The following is a 23,115-nucleotide window of genomic DNA, read 5'->3' as shown; positions in this document are numbered from 1 at the left end:
TGTTGCTTGAGCCCTCCCCATCCAAGAAAGGGTGGGCGTGGGGGTCACAGTGGGAACAGCCTTAGGATTCAAGACTGATTGGTGAAAAATAGGAAGCAGAATCTATTCTGGAAGTAATCAGGCTCATTGGGCAAACCACCTTTTTTTTAGACACAGTTTCACTCTGTCACCTAGGCTGGAGTGCAGTGGCACAATCTTGGCCAACTGCAGCCTCCGCCACCTGGGTTCAAGTGATTCTCCTGCCTCAGCCTCCTGAGTAGCTGGGATTACAGGCATGCACCACCATGCCTGGCTAATTTTTGTATTATTAGTAAAGACCGGTTTTCGTCATGTAGGCCAGGCTGGTCTCGAACTCCTGACCTGAAGTGATCTGCCCACCTCAGCTTCCCAAAGTCTTGTTATTACAGACATGAGCCACTGCGTCCGGCCATACTTTTTATTTTTAAACTGGAAAACAGGGAGAGAGTAGCCTATCTGGACATTCAAGGCATGTATCTAGGGAACCTAGGAAATACTGATGAGCCCACATCTCCTTTCAGGACTTCTTTAGCACTTCGCCTGCATTTGCTCTCTAGAAAAACATTTCTGGCCTGTGTCCTATCCCCACCAGGTGTTTCTGCCTACTGATTACACTGAGTGAGAGAATGAATTAGTCCTGAAGAAGTGACTCAAATGATGAGAATTTCAGAGAGCCTAGAAAGCTGGTAGGGGGTGTGCCCTGGCGTGGGAATGTCACTCTGGTAGGGCAAACTGCCTGTTCTCCTCATCACAATCAGGAATGTCTTAGAGGAAAGCAAGACAAAAAGTCATGTGATAATCGATACAAATTTTATTTTGATATCAATTTGTATGGAAACAAGCAGGTGTCAGCATTATGCAGGCACAGAAAAAAGGGAAGAAAAAACTCCAGTGATAATTTATCTTGTATTTACACCATTTGGTTTCAGCAAGGACAGGAAGCTTTACTGTTAGCTTCCTGTGGGAACTCCAGTTTCTGCACCTTCCCCTGCTGCCTCTCAGCATCACGATACAGCAGGGATTTCTGGGCCTTCAATCGGCAAGCCAGGCACATGAAAATTGACTCCACATTCTGGCTCTCTTTGGGGTCCTTGGCCGAAGTCTCAAACAAGAGCATGTTGTGGGCATCAGCGAATTTCAGGGCTAAGTTGGAGGGCACCTGGATCTGTTCCCTCAAGTCACACTTGTTGCCCACAAGCACTTTGGGGACTAGTGGGGGCACCGCATGCCCATTGCATTCTTGGATCCACATTTTGAGGTTGGTGAATGATGTCATCTTGGTGACGTCATAGACGAAGACTACGGCATGTACATTGCGGTAGTAATGCTCGACCATGCTTTTGCGGAAACGTTCCTGACCTGCTGTGTCCCACACCTGAACCTGGAAAATACAAAAACCCAAACGTAGAGTCAGAAAAGGAAACGTGAACAGAGAGGAGAAAACATGGCTCTGTAGCATTATAAAAATGAGGTGGGCTGGGCGCCATGGCTCACGCCTGTAATTCCAGCACTTTGGGAGGCCGAGGTGGGCAGATCATGAGGTCAGGAGATCGAGACCATCCTGGCTGACGTGGTGAAACCCCGTCTCTACTAAAAATACAAAAAATTAGCTGGGCGTGTTGGCATGCGCCTGTAGTCCCAGCTACTCGGGAAGCTGAGGCAGAAGAATCACTTGAACTCGGGAGGCAGAGGTTGCAGCAAGCCAAGATCACACCACTGCACTCCAGCCTGGGTGACAGAGAGAGGCTCCATCTCAAAAAAAAAAAAAAATGGAGTGACAAGCCGTGACACAGGAAGTGGTTCTTTGACAGATGAGCAGAATGAACTTATCAAAGCATAAAGAGAAGTTTCAGGTTTTGTCAAGTTTTTCTTAAGATTGTTAACTGAAAATATCAAGTTAAAAAAATCTTAAGATTTTTAGTTGAAACACTGGTTTGTAAATTGGCCAACATTTCTGGAGAGAGATTTGGCAATATTATCAAGAACCTCAAAAATGTTCATACCTTTTAGGACCTGTAATCTCATTTCCAGAAATCTATACAAAAGAAATAGGAATATGGTCAAAATCTTATACAAATGTCTTCCAGTGTTATTTAGAACTTTTTTTAAAAAACGGGGAAAACCTAAATGTTCACGAGAAGAGGAATAGCTAAAGTTTATATTTATATAGTGGAGCTGGGCACAGTGGGTCACGCCTGTAATCCCAGCACTTTGGGAAGCCAAGGTGGGGGATCACCTGAGGTCAGGAGTTCAAGATCAGCCTGGCCAATATAGTCAAACCCCATCTCTACTAAAGATACAGAAAATTAGCCGGGCCTGGTGGTGCACACCTGTAGTCCCAGCTACTCGGGAGACGGAGACCTGAGAATCACTTGAACCCGGAAGGTGGAGGTAGCAGTGAGCTGAGATCATGCCACTGCACTACAGCCTGGGTGACACGGTGAGACTCAGTCTCAAATAGATAAATAAAAATGAAAATATATCTGTACAGTGGGATATTATGCAGCCATTAAAATGTTTTTAAAGACTAAATTTGTGAGAGAAATGCTCACAAAATACAAGTGAAAATGCAGGATACAAAATTTTTCATATGCTATGGTCTCAATTTGTTTTTTTGTTAAAAATAAACATATGCAAAGCACAGACTGGAAGTGTACACATCAGAACATTAATGGTTATTTATGAGCAATGAGACTATAGGTGGTATATATTTTTTTTCATTACTTTCTTTTTTTTTAAGACAGAATCTCGCTCTGTCACCCAGGCTGGAGTGCAATGGCACAATCTCGGCTCACTGCAACCTCCACCTCCCAAGTTCAAGCTATTCCCCTGCCTCAGCCTCCCCAGTAGCTGGGATTACAGGCATCTCCCACCACACCCAGTTAATTTTTGTATTTTTAGTAGAGATGGGAATTCACCATATTGGCCAGGCTGATCTTGAACTCCTGACCTCAAATGATCAGGCCTCCCAAAGTGCTGGGATTACAGAAGTGAGCCACCATGCCCAGCCTCCAATTTATTTTTAAGTTTACTTTTTTGTTATGTAAAAGGTAACTTAATTCACTGGATTTTTCTTCTGTATCTCAGCTTTTGGGATAAAGGCCAAATTATGAAGGAAAAAGCTGCTATTTGTAACATATGCGAAGACACAACTCCCAGGAGATATACATTCAGCCCAATCTATTTCCCTTTATATATTCAATGTCTTGGACAAGGGAGATTCATGCTCAGAATGATGGTCCCAAGGCCCTATACAATTCTCAGTTATCAAAGAAAATTTGATTATGGCCACTAATTGACTGCTATGGCTCTTAAAACGAAGTATAGCCTTTATTTGGAGTTAGCAGTCAGTAAGTATAATCTAGTAAATATAATTGAATCTGTCAGCTGAGTGAAGATTTTACAGGGCCCTAGAGTCATCATTCCGTATATCAGTTTTCATTGTCCAGGCTCCCCGTCATCTCCCTCTATTGACATGGCTTCCAAGTTCCTCTGGCAAGACCTTCAGATTGACCCCTTCTTCTATTCTAATTTCTGTGTCCCTCGGCCCTCAGCCAGCCTTTCCTCTCCTCACTTTTGGACTACAGCAAAGTATCAATGCAGTGTCTCCTGAGTACTGCTTTCTTTTTTTACTTCTTTTTTTTTTTGAGATGGACTCTAGCTCTCGTCACCCAGGCTGGAGTGCAGTGGCATGATCTCAGCTCACTGCAGCCTCCACCATCAAGGTTCAAGCAATTCTCCTGCTTCAGCCTCCCAAGTAGCTGGGATTACAGGCATGTGCCACTGCGCCTGGCTAACTTTTGTATTTTTAGTAGAGACAGGGTTTCATCATGTTGGCCAGGCTGGTCTCGAACTCCTGAGCTCAGGTGATCCACATGCCTCAGCCTCCGAAAGTGCTGGGATTACAGGCATGAGTCCCCGCACCTGGTCTCTGAATACTGCTTTCTGACTAGCTTTCCTCAATCCCTGCTGGTATCAGCATGCCATCCACCACTTCAGGAAACGACTGTAGCCCTCTACTGCGTGTGCCATCACAGGGACTCCACAAATGGAATTCTGTGCCATAATTTGACCCTTCCTAACCTGGTTTCAAACTACTCAGTTACACCTGGTTGATTCCCTCCTCTGTACCATGGGTCATGCTAGTCTACTCTTTCCCTATAGAATCGCCTGACCTATCATTGCCCTATCCAGATCTCACCCCTTCTTCAAGGTGCAGCTCATGCCTCTGGCTTGTTCCTCAAACCTTTGCCAGCTTCCCTTCAGTTCTCTTTTCTTAGGAATCTCTGTTGCACTTGGAGTCTGCATCATACCATTTCAAATAGATTGATGTTTTCTAATTGTCTCGTCAGTGCTCTTGGCAGCTCTCCAGCAAGACTGTAAGCAGTCTTTTTCTGCATCAGACCACACTCGTCACTGAGGTTGTCATCATCATCATTATCAACAGCAGCCATGTTATCAAAAGGCAGTGATGGCCTGAACCACTAAAACTACAAACAGTCTGGGATCCTAGGTAGCTGCCAAGATGATTTCAGAGGGAACATCTGACCATGAGCACACAGAAAAAACACAAGTCTTCAAAGACTGATTTGCTTCTGCAGGCAGAGACAGAAAAGGTTTTCATTTCTTCCCCCTCTCTGTGGTATTCCGAACAGGAAGAAAGAGAGAGCAGACCACCGGAGGAACGAAGTTCAGTAAGAAGACAGCAGGCATAGCCCAGGAATATCATTACAACTTGGCTCCTGATCCCCACTCCCCACCCCACCCCCTAGAAGTCTTAACTCTTGCCTCTTGCCTCTGAAGAAGGCTGAATCCCTACCAGCCCTCAGGCATGTGGCAGATGCTTTAACACCATGAGCTCAGGACTCTAAAAATACCTGCCACTAGCAGGAACACGGGTGGGAGTGTGTGAGGTGTTTGAGACTGAGTGAGGTTGGCCATTTGGCTTTTCTTTGGCTTCGTAATTGCATACGCCACCCATGTTGCCGGAACTGCCAGGAGGGCCCTCACTGCTGGACACCTCTTCTGCCTTTCCAACACTATTGGGAGCCTTGACACTTTTATTTGGACGCTTTGAATTTAAACTGCAGGCACTGCTCCCTTCCAGATCTTTATAAACCCCACCCTGCGTTCTTTGCAGACATGTCTGCGGTGAGAGGGGGGCCAGGAAGCAGGCTGCTCACTGCAGAAAATAGAAGAAACAGTGGTGTGGCCTCAGAACCATCAGAAAGGAAGATCACAGCAGGCAGGCTCCCTAAACACACGAAATGATCTCATTTAACAAAATAAGTTCAGACAGGGTCTCACTCTGTCGCCTAGATTGGAGTGCAATGGCACGATCTCTGCTTATTGTGGCCTCAACTTCCCCAGGCTCAGGTGATCCTCCCACCTTAGCCTCCCGAGTAGCTGGGACTACAGGCACACACCCCCACCCACACACCAGGCTAATTTTTGTATTTTTGGTAGAGATGGGATTTCCCCATGTTACCCAGGCTTGTCTTGAACTCCTGGGCTCAAGTGATCTGCCCCCCTGGTCTGTGTCTCTCTGTCTGTCTCTCTGTCTCTCTCTCTCTTTTTTTCCACACAAGATCTCATTGTGTCACCCAAGCTGGAGTGCAGTGGCGCAGTCATGGCTCACCGCAGACTTGACCTCCTAGGCACAAGCCATCCTCCCTCTTCAGCCTTCCAGGTAGCTGGGTACAGGCACACACTACCACATCCAGCTAATTTTCATTTTTTTTTTAAATTTCGTAGACATAGGATCCTCCCTATGTTGCCCAGGCTGATCTGGAACTCCTGGATTCAAGCAATCATCCTGACTCAGCCTCCCAAAGTGCTGGGATTACAAGCGTGAGCCACCTTGCCTAACAGTGATCTCGTTTTGTTTGAGAGTTAGGTGTTCCTGTTCTCAGCATCTTCATAAACTCCTGTGCCCCTGCCAGGCAGTGAAAGCATCTCCTTCCTCTTTTGCAACTGCCTCTCCTCTCACCCTTTCCTCCCTTCCTGTGGGCACCACATGCATACAGTGGATGGGGTGAAGACTGCCTCTTAGCCACATACGTGCACCCCAGGTCCTTGTTTCTCTCAGATAGCCAGTGGAGTATAGTGGAGTCAAATCAACTTGGGTGCAGATTTTGGCCCAAGTCATGTACTAGTTAGGTGTCCTTAGGTAAGTTACTTTCTCTGTCTTCAGTGTCCTCATCTGGTAAGTGATGGTAACAATAGTAATCAGGTAGGGATGCTGTGAGGATTAGTATTCCTTGTAAGTACGTGACCCAGTGCCTAATACACACTCTCCCTTCTTTCATGGCCTGAAACCTCCACCATTAAGTCTAGATGGGCAGCAACTTCAACAGGCACTGTTGGAAAGGCAGCAAGCATCCCAGCTCTTCTGCGTAGAAGCTGAGTAAACACCAGACACATCTTTTAACCTCCCTGAACTGAGCCTTATTTTTCTCATCTCTACAGTGGGACCTTGATCCTCCTATGGTCGCTGGGATGATCCAGTGAAATAACACATGAGAAAGGGCTTTTGGAATATGTAAAGTATTCTGCAAATATTAGTTGTTTCTCTGGTCTCAGAAAGGCCATCAAGCCCTCTTCTGTTGGTATGGTTCCCGTGTGCCCTGGGTCCATTGGTTTCTTATCCTGGAAAACACAGAAAGCTTGGCTTCTTGAAGGTGAGACAGATCTAAGGCACAGTTCACAATTTCAACCCAGATTCAGAGACCGTACCCTTTATCACTGCATTCCACTCTAGAGGGCAATATTCAGCCCCATAGATTGGGGTAATTCAACAGGGAAGGTAGAATGCCAGGCAGCCAGCCTTGTTCTCTATTCTAAGCCAGGGACTCAGGGTTATAGCCCAAGGACCCAGGAGCCTTTCAGATGTCCCCTTCAATTTGCATCCAGGATACACGGAGCCCACCCGGTTTTATTTAATCATTTATTTTTAGACAGAGTTTCGCTCATGTCACCCAAGCTGGAGTGCAATGGCGTGATCTCAGCTCACTGCAACCTCAGCCTCCGGTTGCAGTTGCAAATTCTCCAATGGGGAGGGGGAGGAGAGAGGAATGCTGACAACAGGCCATGGGTAGTGGTGGGGGGGAAGGCCCGGACTGATGGGGTGCTGGAGGAGGATGGAGGGGCACAGTGTGGGGAACTGCCAAAGAGAAATTAGCCTTTTGAACTATTTTCGGGGTGCCAGCCCTCCCTGAGTGAGCTTCAGCAAGCCCTCCACCCCCTGCACGTGCTCTTAGCTGATGGGATTTCTTTTCCCTAGGAAACATGACTGACATCTTTCTAGAGATGAGGCATGAATGTCCTTTTGTTGGAGGCTGATGGGGGAGGGTAGAAGTACAAAAAAAAAAAAAAAAGGAGACAAATACATCTGTAACCTTTGGAGGTGCCCCAGTGGATGATGGGAAAAGTTTAAAAGAAACCTGTTTTCAACTAGCTGGACTGTCCCATCTGCATCTAAGATCCACTCACAAAGCTGACACAGAGAATGGCAAAGGAGGACAGAGACAAAGAGAAACTCATACACAGAAAGAAGCAGCAAGGGAGACAGAGAAACTCACACTGATGGATAATTAACCATTAAGCTAACTGGCAGAAGATAGAAGCTCAGAAGCCCTAAAGAAGACATGATGTCATTCTGACTGCAGGCAGCTTCCGAGGAACGCTTAGCTCAGCCTCCATCCGCTTGATAATGTAACACAGGAAGGTGTTTTTTTTTCCCCCAGTGATCAGCAGAGGAACAGAAATTCACAGTCCTGAGCTGTACCTGCCCATAGCCACAGCTGACCTGCAGTTTGAATGGTCCCCAGGGCTGGGGCACAGGGAGTGCCCAGCCTGTGAAAGGAACCAAACTATTATAGACAGAAGTGCAGCTTCCATGCAAATTTACAAAGAATGGTTCAAAAATTAGTTTCTTAATTGCCGGGCGCTGTGGCTCACGTTTGTAATCCCAGCACTTTGGGAGGCTGAGGCAGGCGGATCACGAGGTCAGGAGATCGAGACCATCCTGGCCAACATGGTGAAACCCTGTCTCTACTAAAGATACAAAAATTAGCTGGGCGTGATGGCACATGCCTGTAGTCCCAGCTACTCGGGTGGCTGAGGCAGGAGAATCGCTTGAACCCAGGAGGCGGAGGTTGCAGTAAGCCTAGATTGCGCCACTGCACTTCAGCCCAGTGATAGAGTGAGACTCTATCTCCAAATAAATAAATAAATAAATAAGTTTCTTAGCCTCCTCTCTACTATATACCCTCCCCCCCCCACACACACCCCTTTTCGGCATTTTCCAGTGCATTTAGGAGACATGCTAAATTTAACTACATCTGTAGGTGACAGACACATCATAGTCATTAAGGGAAGCCCCACCCTTCCTTTGGGGTTGGGGATGCCTCCACCCTTCCTAGGCTGATGGCAGGAGAGACTGTCAGCTATCCCTTATGATGTCCTTGTGGGTCCTTGTCATAGATAAGCTGTAGGTTGGATGGATCATGAAGCTAGGCTGGAGGGAGGATTTTGTGCTCTTCTAAGCCAGGCAGCATGATGTGTGGAAAGAGCACCAGAAAGGGAATTAGGAGACCTGAGTTCTAGGCCTGGCCCTGTGTAATCTTGGGCAAGTCACTTTCCCTCTCTGAGTCTCAGTTTCTTATCTGAAGGAGGAGGACATTGGATTACAGAATCTGTAAAGTCTCTTTTATCTCTGAACATTCTCTGACTCTCATACCTGAGTTGAGACAGTCAAGGCACAAAAAGTAAACCCAGGGCTGAACACAGTGGCTCACGCCTGTAATCCCAGCACTTTGGGAGGCCGAGGCAGGTGGATCACCTGAGGTCAGGAGTTCAAGACCAGCCTGGCCAACATGGAGAAACCCCATGTCTACTAAAAATATAAAAATTAGGTGTGTTGGTGGGCACCTGTAATCCCAACTACTTGGGAGGCTGAGGCAGGAGAATTGCTTGAACCCAGGAAGCTGAAGCTGCGGTGAGCCGAGATCCCACCACTGCACTCCAGCTTGGGTGACAAGAGTGAAACTCCATCTCAAAAAAATAGACTACGAAAAAAAAGTAAAACCAGGTGGGTTCTGTGTGTCCTGGATGCAAATTGAAGGGGACATCTGAAAGGCTCCTGGGTCCTTGAGCTATAACCCTGAGTCCTTGGTCTAGAAGAGAGAGCAAGACTGGCTGCCTGGCATTCTACCTCCCCCTGTCAAACTCCCCCAATCTATGGGGCTGAATATTGTCCTCTAGAGTGGAATGTCATGGTAAAGGGTATGGTCTCTGAATGTGGGTTGAAATTGTGGCCCTGTCACAGGAAAGGCAGGATAGTGAGGTGGCGAAGTGCTTGGGCTCAAGAGTGGAAGACCGAAGCTCAGATCCATGTGCCATTGTGTTATTTCATCTCTCTCAGTCTCAATGTCCTTATCTATAAAATGGGAATGATAACAATAGTGCTGATTTCATAAAGCTGCTGTGAGGAGCAAATAAGATAATGCATGGAAAGTGCCTAGCCTGGGCTCTTTGCTTATTCGCTACGTAGAAGTTAGAAGTTATTATTATTACTATTATTGCCTACTCATTGGAGGCTTTTCTTGATGTTCACACAATTGAGTTCATCAGGACTCAATTGCAAATGCTGTGATGGGGTTGGGGTGGGAAACATAATGATTGGAGACAGCACACGGGGCTTCCCCCTAGGGATGGCCTTGATCATTAATTAAAGCGTGGCTCCAACTACACCAAATCAGTTGTCCCTAGCAGGGGTTCATGTATGTGTTACCCTGGGACACAGGGAGGCCGCCCAGAAGAGGCCACACCCTTGCTGTTGGACTGAGAAGAGCTGGCTGAGACCTCTCTACCGCTCTCCTGCAAGGGCTGGTATGTTACAGCCTTACAGCCTTCTATTGCTGGCTGTGGTCTAGGGTGACCTCGGACTGTCACATTGGACTTTTCTCTCTCTCCCAAAGGGAGAAGCCTTTGGCAGTCATCTCCAAGCATGGCTTTGGCACGTATTCCTTGAACAACTTCAGGCTAGCCAGAGTGTGAGGCCAGATCTTTTCCTATCTAGATCACGTGCTAGCTGCCAGGCTCTGCCGTCTTCCCACAGACATGCTGGTCTCTCGCCTGCCAGCTCTGGCCCTGAGATTGCAGCAGATTTACAAGAGGCAGGGTCACCGTCTCCCCACTCCCACGTGCCACTGTGAGTTCCTTCGGAATCTGCCCTCACAGGACTCCTCCATGAGCCGTGTCACAAGGCTTTGTCCTCTTGAAAATATCATCTTCCCAAAAAAAGCCTTTATTAAGCACTTATCTGCACGTGGTGTTGTGCTGAGTTCTGTTTCTTGTGAGTCACACTGTCACAGGCTCTGCCCTCTGGGAAAAAGTCTGGAGCCTTTGGCAGAGACTATAAAATCCAGTTTGGTTAAGTACTGGGGTGTTGGAAGAGAAGAAATGGTTTAAAAATTCCCCCAAGGCCACTGGGTGTATTCATCTCCCATTCCTCACTTTCTAGCTTCCTCCTCCCTCCTTTAGATCCCCAAATACCTCCTTTTTCTCCATCTAAATTTCAGATGGATTTATTTCCCACCTTTTAAATCCAGGAAACTCTTTAGCTCATTGTAACACTTGATTTTAAGCAAATAAGAACATTAAACGTTAAGGTTTTTGAGGGTTTAAGAGCCCATCCGTAAAGATATTTCTACTTTGGATTACAAAGGCATGTTTTAGAAATTCTAGAATCTTATAGCCTTACATTAAAGAAGCTAGACACACTAGGGGAAGTCCTAACCAAGCAAATGTCAACATAAGAGCCCCAGGAAAGGACAGAGACAGATACCGCCTTTGACTTTAAAAGGAAATGTAGCAATTCTCCTCCAAAATGCAAGGGGCCAAAAAGATCACAATTTCAAAATAATGTTCTATCTTCCTGACCCTGAGGCTCTCCCTTATCAGCACTGAGCTGTCCATCTTCCTGACATCTAGTGCGCTGGCCCAGTTTCTGAAGCCAATTTTAGAACACATTTATTTTAATAATCAAGGAGTCAGGACTCTTACACAGTTTCAAGTGTTTCATCAGTCACTCAGCTCTTCTCTCCATGTCACTCAGAAGAGGGGACTTATGGTCACTGTGGCCGTTTGACCAGCAAGAAGGAGGCTTACTGTCACCCTGATTCTGCGTAGGGTCCAACCACAGGCTCAAGGAAAGACCAGCTGTGAGCCTAGATTTGTCTTCAGTGATCCCAGCGCCTTTATAACGGCCCCCTCTGCTCCCTGACACACAAAGTTGCCCTTGTTATGTCTTCCCTTCTGCCATCTCCTGCACACTGACATATTCCTGTCATCTCAGGTTTCTACCTTTTCTGCATGAAAGGTGAGCACAAATGGTCAGACAAGAATATTTGCACTTCACCTATTACATAAACTTATGGAGGGAGAGGATTGAGCATTTCCATGGGTCCCTGGTTAAGTCACTCTGCATTTTTACAAAGACCTTCTGAAGACAATACCAACAGAATGAATAAGGAGCAGTTCTTGTATTAGATACCCCAGACAAGTAAAGAAGATACCATTCCAGGGGCCCTGTTCCAAATGAACAAGTTTTGTCAATTACAAAGGGCTGGCTGGTGACCCTGCCTCAATTTCTTCAAAAGGGCTCATGGCTTTCTGCCACAGCCACTCCACTCCACCCCATCTCAACTCAGTCCTAATCTTAACTTTCAGCTGCAATTTAAAATAAAACAGCTTTTTCATTCTCCATGAATTTCCATCCTTTCCTTCCTTTTAACGCCTTGAGGCTTAGCCAAAGTGGGGTTTTGCAGCCTATCGGCACCCAAGAGGTAGAAGAGACCTCAGGATGTGTAAAGTGCTTTGGGATCCATCCCACAGACTAGGACACAGAGATGCCTCCTGCCTCCCTCTGCCCATAGGTGCCGCTGCTCTGGCTAGGGGTCAAGGATGGGATCCAACATGCTTTTCCCAGCAGGACCTGTCAGGCAGGGGCAAAGGGTAAGAATGCCACCATTCTCGCCCTCCCTAAAAAATTGAGTGAGGTGGGGATGGGGCCCCGCTGAGAGAGGTGAAAAGGGGTGAGGAGGGGCTGTGGGTCTTTGGCTCAGCAAGAGGCGAAACCGCCACACGCTGGACCCTGGGCTAGAGCTATGCCTCGAGCGAGGTCCCCTCCCAGGTCCCTCCCTTCCTGAACCTGACCCCCTGGATCACCTTGATCTTCTCGCCCTCGATTTCCACTGTCTTCTCCCTGAAGTCCACGCCGATGGTGGCTTCAGTCTTGTCTGGGAAGGTACCCCCGCAGAAGCGGAAGGTCAGGCAGGTCTTGCCCACGTTGGAGTCCCCAATCACGATGATTTTGAAGATGCGAATCTGCACGTACTGGTCCAGCGACGAGTCGAGCTCCAGGGATGCCAGGCCGGAGGCTGAGGTGGGCTGCAGGCTCCCATGGCCCAGGATGGGCTGCGCCATCTCCCCCGGACCGGACCGGGGCCCCAAACCCCCTCGAGGGCTCCACACAAAGAGAACGTCCACGTTCGTGCGCTCGAGGCGAGCGAGCTCTGTGCGTGTGTGTGCGCGCGTGTGTGTCCGCCCGTGTGAGCGTGCGCCGGCACCGTGTGCGCGCGCGCGTGAAGGGGGTGCCTCTCACCCCGGCCCCCCTCCTCCTCCTTCAGCACACCCTTCTTGCAGCTCGGAGGCACCAACACAAAAGCTAGGGAGAGGAGGAGAGAGAGAGGAGAGTGGACGAGCTGCGAGCCTTCTGCCTGTGTGTACCCTCGGACCGGATGCTGTGGGCGAAGGACCCTACGGCGCTGCTCCAGCCGACGCCGCGCGTCGGTCCACACCGTCCCCTGCCTGCACTCCAGGGATGGACCGGAGGGAAGAAGCCTCAGGAGGAAAGGGAGGGGGTGGGGACAACGGCACACGCCACCCCGGATAGACTTCTTTCTTCTTGCCCCCATTTATAAGTTTCGGGTTCCCTGCCCCCACTGGCTCAGAGCGCATGGGGTCAGCGGGCAGCGAGTGCAGCTGGGGAGGACAAAGAGCTGCACCCTAAGGCATCACTGGATCACTTCGACCTTGCTGGAGCAACGCGACTCGGCGGGGGTGGGGTGGGGGCGGAGGCACCTCTTTCACCTCGGGAGCAGCGGACAGCTGAGCGGAGCCTTCCGGGTCCCCCGTCTCCGTTACCCTGTCCCCTCTACCCCCACCTAGGCATAAAGGGATGCTCTGTCTTATTGAGTGAGCAGGTGCACTCGCAGGCCCCAGGCAGCCTGGGAGGGCGCTGCCAAGACACGCAGCGGGTTGTCGGGGGCCTGCACAGCTGAGAGGAGGGAGCCAGCGGGCGCGCGTGTGCGTGTGTAGGGGGTGGTGTTACTGTTTCTGTCACGGACTTGCCAGATGTAGGGGGGCGCGTACCAGGCGCCAACCTCCCCTCATCACACCACGAGCACCCATCCTCTGAATGTTCAGGAGAGCGGCTCCTATTGGCTGCCGCAGTCGGTTGTGTTTGGCTGGCCAATGGGGAAGGCCCTCCGCGGGAAAGGGCCACACTGAGGCTAAGAGAAGGGGGGAAGCTAGTGGTGGCAGTTCCAGCAAAAGGGGACTTTGTTTCTGGGGCTAACCGTTACTAGCTCAGGTGGAGGATCTTGGGACATGGCATAAGCTCTACAGTGCCTTCCATTTCCAAGCCCTCCAGAAGGGTGGAGTTTCAGAGGGAGTTGGGAATCCCTAGGAGGGTTCACTCCCCTGCAGCTGAATGTAGAACAAAGTGGTTGGGTCTAATTTGCCAGAAGCCTAGATTATGCTTGGAAGATGATAAATGAACGCAACTTCTTTGCAGTATTAGGGGGCTGCTTCCCAAAGCGTACTAATCATCTCACACAACTTGGTCATGGCCGGTATTCCCTCTCCCTAAAGTGATTCCCGGGTTCAGAATTGGTTTGAAATCAACTCTACTGGGGTGCAACTTACATATGATATATGCACCCATTTGTTTAAGACTTTACCTCTCCCCCCACATATTTCATAAGCTAAGGTAACACTGGCACACATTGATAGCACTGACTCGTGAGTTATTGCTAATGCCATCGAGGTCAGGGATTCAAGCAGCACAGTTGAGTTGCCATCTTATTTGGGAGGCTGAGCTGCAGGAAGACTCAAACATGACCAAATCTATTTCTGCTGAGAGAAAAACAATTCAGTGCATCAGTGATACATCTGAAAGCAAATCGGAATGTGACTTCTCAAGGACGTTCAAGTTACTCAGAATGGTGCCTTCCAGTTAATAAGTTTATTAGCTGAGTTAGCAGATATATTTACAGCTAACCCTTTTCATATATGTGGGTCGCCCATTTCTAAAACCCTAGATTATACTATTCAACATTAAAACTACCCAGATGAGGATTTAATCTTAGTTGGCGAATCAAAGATCATCCTTATGAATACCAATTTTCATTATGTATCAATCATCATTGTACAGTATTTTTGATTAGTCTGATACCTAGTTTGCTGGATCATTTCCCTCTGTATTGGAAGCTAATGCCCCTGGTGATCTTTATCTACAGAATAGCTTTACGGGGTGTGGGGGGGAAGGGGGCAAGGTAACTATTAATTAGGCACATCCTGTACACAAATTAGAAAGGGGCTTTGCCCTTTGTCAACTCACAGTAGAATTAATGCTAACTTCCTGAGAGCTATTAAAAAAATGCACATAATAAGATTATTTAGATGTTTGCTGCTAGCAAAAACTTGTCACTGAGTCTACTTTTATAAGGAAAAAACTTTTATTTCTGAAAATATGATATCTCAAAATGGGCTTCTTGCCCCAATAAAAGGTGTCTGTTACTTTTGTGGGGTGAGACTTTGGGGGACTTCCACTTCTATTTTTTGTGTTCATAAATTCAATAAGTATATATTGCTTTTGCAAAAAAAAGATAAAAATATAATTTTTAATTAAAAGGACAGGAAAACTACCTTATCGTACCTGTTGTAAAAAAAATTAAATGTACTATACGATGTCCTTTGTTAACTGTGCATTATTAAATTACTTTCAAATACATGCAGTTGTTTTCATAGCTATCTGATTATCGTGTTTTTGACAGTGTTTTCCAGTCTCTTTCACCACCAGATATAATTTTGTATTTAATCAATCCATGTTTATTACTGGTTTTTAGGAATATCAATAAACATCAATGTCCACAAGGCTGTTAACATATTAATATAAATAATTTTTACCTTACTCTGGAATTGATATTTTCAGTGTTTATTCCCGAAAGAAGCATTACATAAAATGTCACCCACGGCCTGCACTTCTGAACACTGATCTACTCTGGTTAATGGGTAAGGGAACCCTGGATAATTTTCACCCAATAAAGACTACTTCCTAGGTCTGGCACAGTGGCTCACATGTGTAATCCCAACACTTTGAGAGACTGAGGCAGCAGGATTGCTTGAGCCCAGGAGTTCAAGTCCAGCCTGGGCAACATAGGGAGACTCTGTTTCTAAAACAAAACAAAACAAAACTTCCTGGCCTAAACTTCACAAAAGAATGTCCCTGGTCAACATGGTGAAACCCCGTCTCTACTAAAAATACAAAAAAAATTAGCTGAGCATGGTGGTGCGTGCCTGTAATCCCAGCTACTCAGGAGGCTGAGGCAGGAGAATTGCCTGAACCCAGGAGGCGGAGGTAACATGAGTGAAACTCCGTCTCAAAAAAAAAAAAAAAAAAAAAAAGAATGTCTTTGTAGGCCAGGCATGGTGGCTCATGCCTATAATCCCAGCACTTTGGGAGGTTGAGGTGAGTCCATCACCTGAGGTCAGGAGTTCAAGACCAGCCTGGCCAACATGGTGACACCCTGTCTCTACTAAAAATATAAAAATTAGCTGGGCTCAGTGGCATGTACCTGTAATCCCAGCTATTTGGGAGGCTGAGGTAGGAGAATTGCTTGAACCTGGGAGGCAGAGGTTATAGTGAGTTGAGATCCTGGATCCTGCCACTGCACTCCAGCCTGGGCAACAGAGGGAGACTATGTCTCAAAAAAAAGAATGTCTTTGTAATTTCTTTCTTTTCCTTTTTTGAAATAGGGTCTCACTTTGTCACTCAGGTTGGAGTGCAGGGGAGCAATCACCGCTCACTGCAGCCTTGATTTCCTGGGCTCAAGCGATCCTCCCATCTGAGCTTCCTGAGTAGATGGAACCACAGGCAGACACCACCATGCCTGACTAATTAAAAAAAAAAAGTTGTAGAGATGAGGTCTCACTATGTTGCTCAGGCCGGTCTGGAACTCCTGGCCTCAAACAATCTTCCCAACTTGTCCTCCCAAAGTACTGGGATTACAGGCATGAGCCACTGCACCTGGCCCTGTAATTTCAATCTCTATCCCCATTCCACCACATAAAAAAAGTAACTTCACCGCCTACAAAGTTAGGGCCAAATTCTTTTGCGCCACCATACTTATTTGTCCTTATCACTACTTCTTTCTCTCTCTTTTTTTTTTTTTTTTTTTGAGACACTCTTGCTCCGTCATCGAGGCTGGAGTGCAATGGCACAATCTCGACTCACTGCAGCCTCCGCCTTGCAGGTTCAAGCGATTCTCCTGCCTCAGTCTCCCTAGTAGCTGGGATTACAGGCACATGCCATGGCACCCAGCTTATTTTTATATTTTTTGTAGAGACAGGGTTTCACCATGTTGGCCAGGCTGGTCTCAAACTCCTGGCCTAAAGTGATCCACCTGCCTCGGCCTCCCAAAGTGCTCGGGTTACAGGCATGAGCCACAGAGCCTGACCACATCAAAACTTCTTAGTTTGTACTTTCTATCATTGTCCCCTGAAAATGTGCTGGGTTTTGGTGTTTTAAAATACTCCCAAGCCTTTTCATTTAACAAACAGCATGGTGCTTCCTCTAAGACACTTTAGAAATATTAGCTCATTTAGTCTTCTGAACACCCTGGTGAGACAGGTAGATGAGGAAAATGAGGCACAATTAAGTGACTTGCCCAGGTGGCAGAGCCAGGATTCAATCTGGGTTGGTCTGGATCAAAGGTCAACATGTTTAACAATGAAAAATGTTACCTTTGGTCCCAAAGTATTCATCATCTGAAATGTCATTCCTTTTCCTCCACTATTTGAATTTTGCTACTCATCCTTCAAGACAGTTCAAATAACTTCTTGCATGAAGTTCTTCCTTAGGGGTTCCATCCCATACTCTTCTCTCTTGCTCTGTCTGGCGCTACACCAGATATTATTTATTTCACTGACCGGTACATGTCATCTCCTCAGCTAGACAGTGGCCACTTCCTATACAGATGCTACGTCCAAATAAACCCATTGTAAATTGAAAATATCTTAAGTCTGGCTCATGCCTGTAATCCAAGCAATTTGGAGGCCAAGGCGGGCAGATCACCTGAGGTCGGGAGTTCAAGACCAGCCTGACCAACATGGTGAAACCCTGTCTTTATAAAAAAAAAAAAAAAGAAAGAAAGAAAGAAAGAAAAGAAAATATCTTAAGTCGATACTGCATTTAATATCCTGACAAACCCATCATAAAGTCAAAAAACTGTAAGTTGAACCATGGTTAAGTCCAGATGCTCCTCGACTTACATGGGGTTAGGTCCTATTAAATCCATCATAAAGTCGAAAAATTTTAAGTCAAACCATTGTGAGGGGTAAGCCAGGGACCATCCGTATTTCTCATACCCACCAGAGCCCCTTTTACAGTATAATCCAAGAGGCAAGTGCTCAATAAATACTTGTTAAATCAGTATGTAAGCCGAATCTTTGAAAAAGGCACATTTTATGTTCTGCATGCAGCCAAAACATTATTTCCAATTTAGCTTACATCTGGCAGAATCCAAACACCTATTTACACTCAGCCCCTCACCCTACTCCCACAACTCTGAAAGTTCTGCTTAGGATTTCTCTTTCCAGAAAGTCTGAGAAGCACGAACACTAACATCCTACTCCCAAGCACGGAAGCCACAGCAGGAGACTGTGTGTATCTGCAGCACCTGGTACAGCATCTAGGACACACAAATGCACTAAAAAATAAAGGTGACAGGCGGGAAAGAGGGCGCAGAATTACTTGTCCCGGAAACAGGGGTTGGGTGGGAAAGAGCCGGCAACTTCTAAAAGATGGAAGAAAGTACACGCCGGATCTGAGAAGCCAGGTTCCGCGTCTCGGACTCATAGAAACACTGGATCTGGATCACTGCAAGAGAATCAGGAAGGCTTAGGTATTTAGTAACTAGTGGCCTAAAACCAAAAGACCAAGTGCGGTGCCAGGGTTACGCTGCTGTGAGATGCTGTTATCAGTTCCCGTCACCAACACAGCGGCAGCACCAGGTACAACCGACAGGCAAACCAGTCCCATGAGTCCCTCCTTGGATAGCTTCCTTGACTCATTCAGTCCAACACTGTGCCACCAACTCGCGGAAACGGACTACCTAGAACCAGGGTCTTTGCAAGCGTGCGGACAGCTAGTGCATGCGCATATCCTCTCGCCTTGCGGACCAATCGCAATGCGGCAGCGAGTGCTACGCCTGCGCAGTAGGCCTCCGGTCGCCGTTTCCTTTCCTGGGCTCTAGCAGGCAGGCTTCTCTGTCCAATGCCCACCCGGAGCTGGGAGGAGGAGCTTGCGTAGTTTGCGTGTGAAAAGACTGGGATAGCGGGCCGGTGCTTGCGGTGTTTGACCCGTCGGTCGTGCGTGAGAGGAAAGGGAAGGAGGAGGTCCCGAATAGCGGTCGCCGAAATGTTCCGGTGTGGAAGCCTGGCGGCAGGTGCTTTGAAGCAGAAGCTGGTGCCCTTGGTGCGGACCGTGTGCGTCCGAAGCCCGAGGCAGAGGAACCGGCTCCCAGGTGACTGACCAATTCTGGGCAACCTCCAAGTCCAAGGGCCTGGGGCTTTAGGCTCCCTATGCCTTGCAGCCCTCTGCCCCCACTCCCACCCCCACCCCCCAAGAAACTTAACACACAGTCGGGTGAATTCCAAATTGGCAGGACCCGAACCCTGAGTCTTGCAAGCGGAGGAATTGGCTCAGCCATGCCGACCTGACCTTCAAGAGATTTGAACCCGGTAGTCGGCCTGAGGCCTTTTCCCGGGAACGTTTGCTGTTCAGGGATCCCAGAACAACTGGCCGTTGCCGCCTCCCCTCCATCCCCGCCCCCACCTCCTTTTTTAGATCAATGAGGTCAAGTAGACTTTGTCATTTCCCGATTGAGACTTTAAACAGGACGTTTAAGCCCTACGCCTAAGTTTCTTGTGTAAATGAGGGTATTATCTGCTCAGCCTTCCAAACCACAGATGAGATCCGTGGATTTGAATGCCCAGTGAAGCAGAAATGGTGCAGGGCAAGTAAGGAGTCGGTCGGTTGTGCATCAGACACCTAGAGAATTGGCCCAGAATTAATTGGAGATGCCTGAGCCGAGTAATTCTTGGTGGTCTTTGAGGCTTCAAAGAAACAGTTTGCAGAATGCATTGTATTTGTCCTCCATTAAGTTGTTTCATCAAATTTTAGACCTGGAAGGGTTTTGTGGTAAAGTTCAACCCACTCATTTTATAGATAATAAACTGAGGCACAGAGGTGAAATTACTTGCCAAAGGTCCTATAGTTAATTAATAGGCAGACCTAAGGATAGTAGTTTGCTAGCCTTTAGGTCCTTAATCTCTTTGCTGCAACTCCATTCTGCTTCCTAAAGTTGACCTCAAAAAGTTAAGAATGAATTCGGGTCTCTTCCCAGTAATTAGCCCATTGTCCATCAGATATCCGTGAATTTATCTGAGCATGGCTTGAGCCTGCTTGTTTTGGATCTGCATTACTTCATGGGAGCAATGAATGATCCACCTGTAGGAGATGCTTTAAAAAAAATCAGTAATCTTTAAATGTCCACCCCCAAGGTATTTGCATTTGCAATGTCATAAGTTATCTTTGAGGCTTTTACAATACAGAAACACCTGGGGGCTTTCAAAATAAAAAGTGTAAATATTTTCCATGGGTTGTTAGGGTCTTTGGAAATGTGCATTTGAAAGTTTTTCCAGTTGCTATGCACAATGAAAATGTTTCCTGATATGTGTATTTATGTCCTGGGACATATTGCCCTTGGAACTTGAAACCTCTGCTTAGCTTTTAAAGGAATGCCTTATCAATGGATGTCATCTTCTTGGGTTTTGTGCATTGAAATGATGGTGCTTTGTGCTTGTTGCACAGAAATTTACACAGAAATTTAGATAACCCAAATTTTTCATCCACACTAGCCTTTCAAACTTTGAGTACTTGTTTTGCTTAAGTCTCACAACGTTTACCAGCATTCTAAAGTCTGACCCAAAGTTCTCATTAATTAAATGTGCATTTGCAAAGTTAAGTTGATTTATTAGACATTGGAATATGGTTGGTGATGTTAGAACTACTGAAAGATACAGACTCAAATGGTTTTTTCCACTGCATGTCTTTGTTTGAAGGCAGTCTACTGTAGAATATATTCTGACTTCCTGACATATCCATCCATCTCTTTGCATACACTTACTCTTTGTCCTTTGGCTGTGCACCAAAGTATGACATCATCTGGCTTTAAAAATGGGTGAGGGTAGTGTTACAATTTCACAAAGAATTTATGATACTCTCATTTTAGGAATTAACTCTGTTTTGTGGCTTGATTACTTTTAATCTGATTTCTTTTTCACGTAGTAACAGCTACCATGTTTTTTGCACAGGTGGAAAAGAACCATGTTCATTTATACACCATTTCTCCCTCCTCCTTACCTTTAAACTTTTTTTTTTTTTTTTTTTTGAGTCGGAGTCTCGCTCTGTTGCCCAGGCTGAAGTACAGTGGTGCGATCTTGGCTCACTGCAACCCCTGCCTGCTGGGTTCAAGCAGTTCTGCCTCAGCCCCCTGAGTAGCTGGGACTACAGGTGTGTGCCACCATGCCTGGCTAATTTTTTTGTATTTTTAGTAGAGATGGGGTTCACCATGCTGGCCAGGCTGGTCTCGAACTCCTGACCTCATGATCTGCCTGCCTCAGCCTCCCAAACCTTTAAACTTTAAACCTGCCTTCCAACTATCTCATCAACATTTGTCACCATTGTCAGGTTCATTTCCATTACATGTTGCATTCTGCCTTAAAACCATGATGGCTACTATTTGTTTATTTACTTTATTTATTTGGATGCTCTGCCTCCTTCCAGAGTGATTGAAGATAACTCATAGACATCACTCTATGTCTGCATTCAGACACAGAGGAGCAGATAGGTTAGATAATAGATGTTTTCTGTTCTGTAATATTTTGTTTGGTCACCAAACATAGTGCTACCCATGTTATCAAACTGATCACCAACTCCCTGACTTTAGGTTCAAATGTCTAAACATTTTTCTCTATTTGGAATCCTTCTCACCTCTTTAAAAAGGAAACTGAACTCCTTGTGGGCAAGGATCCTGGCTTCCTGGACACTGCCAAATGAGACTTCTTTTTGAAGCCTAAAAGATGAGTCTTCCCCTGTTCTTTCTGCTGAGACAAGGCTTTGCAGAAGAAATTCTTTGGGAAGTCAACCCTTTCTGTAACCAGTTAATAAGTTAGATTTTCTAGAAATTTTCTTAACTTTTTGAGGGAGTTACTGCATGTCTTAGCTTTCTTCCAGGTCATGTTTCCAAAAGTTGCCTGGTCATGTGAATTGAGTAGAGGACCAATTCCTAACCTTTTCCAGGAGAGAGTCCTGGGAATCTGTATTTTAACGAGCCCCTTGACATTCATATGATCAGGCAAGTTTGGTAAATACTATTTTGGATGAGTAGTGACTCTTCCCCTTCTGTTTCACTGACCTAAGGATTAAAAAACCAAACTGAGCAATCTAGAGTCTCCTGTGATTTGTATCAAGCCCATTTTCTCATATTCAGATGGTAGCAGCCATTCTCCTAAACTAAACACTACCTGAGGACATGGATTATGTCCTGTTTGTGTTTGTGTCCTTCGCATCTTGAACCATCTCTGGCACATGGCAGTTTCTCATGACTAAACCCTAGGACAGCACCATGAAGGGCTTAACTTTGCATAGGAGAGATTTTATTTTCTGTTATCTAAATAATTTTTCCTGGCTGGGCACAGTGGCTCACGCCTGTAATCCCAGCACTTTGGGAGGCTGAGGCAGGTGGATAACGAGGTCAGGAGTTCAAGACCAGCCTGGCCAAGATGGTGAAATCCCATCTCTGCTAAAAATACAAAAATTAGCCGGGCATGGTAGCAGGTGCCTGTAATCCCAGCTAGGAATTGCTTGAACTCGGGAGGCAGAGGTTGCAGTGAGCCAAGATTGTGCCACTGCACTCCAGCCTGGGCGACAGAGGGAGACTGTCTCAAAAAAAATTTTTTTTCCTTGTTTGTCTTTCATCAGAATGGTTCACGCTGTACTATAGTTATTACTATGTTTCTTCTAAAATTTCAGCAAGGGTTGATACTAAAAAATTTAAAAAGGCTGATAAGCTTAAATAGTTGTTGGATTCCTTGTAAAGAATCATTTAGCTACAATGGACAGACTATCTAGCTTTGTCCTGTGTTTTATCCATGTTGGAAAAATCAGTTTGGCACTCAGAAAACAAGTCTTAAGAACATATGGATCTCTTAGCCATTTAGGGTCCCTGGGTGCTTCAGTTGTGAAGATGTGTTTTTGGAAAAGCCCTCTTGAGAGTATGGAAAAACAGGAGATCACAAAACCTACAGAAATGAACTTGCTGCTGTAGATGCTGTTCTAATGCTAGTCTGTGGTGTTAGAGGTTACTCATTTATGATTAAGCAACCTGAAATAAATCAAATCTGGCTAAAGCTTTTTTTTTTTTTTTTTTTAGCTCTAAGTTTATTATTTTATTTTATTTATTTTTAAGTAGAGATGGGTTTTCACCATGTTGGCCAGGCTGGTCTCAAACTCCTGGCCTCAAGTGGTTCCACCTACCTTGACCTCCCAAGGTGCTGGGATTACAGTTGCGAGCCACTGCGCCTGGCCTGGCTAAGACTTCTTTGCAAAGAATTCTTTAAAATGTTCAGTCAGCTGGGCATGGTGGTGCATGCCTGTAGTCCCAGCTACTCTGGAGGCTAAGGTGG

General features: G+C 46.4%; 2 protein-coding genes across 5 annotated transcripts in view; one reads left to right on the top strand and one right to left on the bottom strand.

Annotated features, from left to right (window-relative positions):
- Positions 1-812: 812 nt before the first annotated feature.
- Positions 813-13,001, bottom strand: RAB33A (RAB33A, member RAS oncogene family). Its single transcript, XM_032260186.1, has 2 exons — positions 12,250-13,001; positions 813-1,399 (listed from the first exon to the last, which is right to left on the bottom strand). Exons 1-2 carry the CDS (start codon positions 12,505-12,507, stop codon positions 944-946), a joined length of 714 nt encoding a protein of 237 aa, XP_032116077.1. The 5' UTR covers positions 12,508-13,001; the 3' UTR covers positions 813-943.
- A 5,557-nt stretch (positions 13,002-18,558) lies between these two features.
- The window catches only part of AIFM1 (apoptosis inducing factor mitochondria associated 1), a 37,872-nt gene continuing 33,315 nt past the window's right edge, over positions 18,559-23,115 (top strand). For 3 of the 4 annotated variants that reach the window (XM_032260183.1, XM_032260184.1, XM_032260182.1), the window contains exon 1: positions 18,559-18,890. In XM_032260183.1, the coding sequence (XP_032116074.1) occupies positions 18,785-18,890 (106 nt within the window). In that variant the 5' untranslated portion in view covers positions 18,559-18,784. The remainder of the gene's footprint in view (positions 18,891-23,115) is intronic. The other variant, XM_032260185.1, reaches the window with a different exon arrangement.

Source organism: Sapajus apella, unplaced genomic scaffold (genome assembly GCF_009761245.1).
Source record: "Sapajus apella isolate SASKATOON/1434 unplaced genomic scaffold, GSC_monkey_1.0 scaffold115, whole genome shotgun sequence".
In the NCBI taxonomy this organism is placed as follows: Eukaryota; Metazoa; Chordata; class Mammalia; order Primates; family Cebidae; genus Sapajus; species Sapajus apella.
Note: the sequence above shows the minus strand (reverse complement) of the source record. Positions and strands in the feature narration are given on the sequence as shown.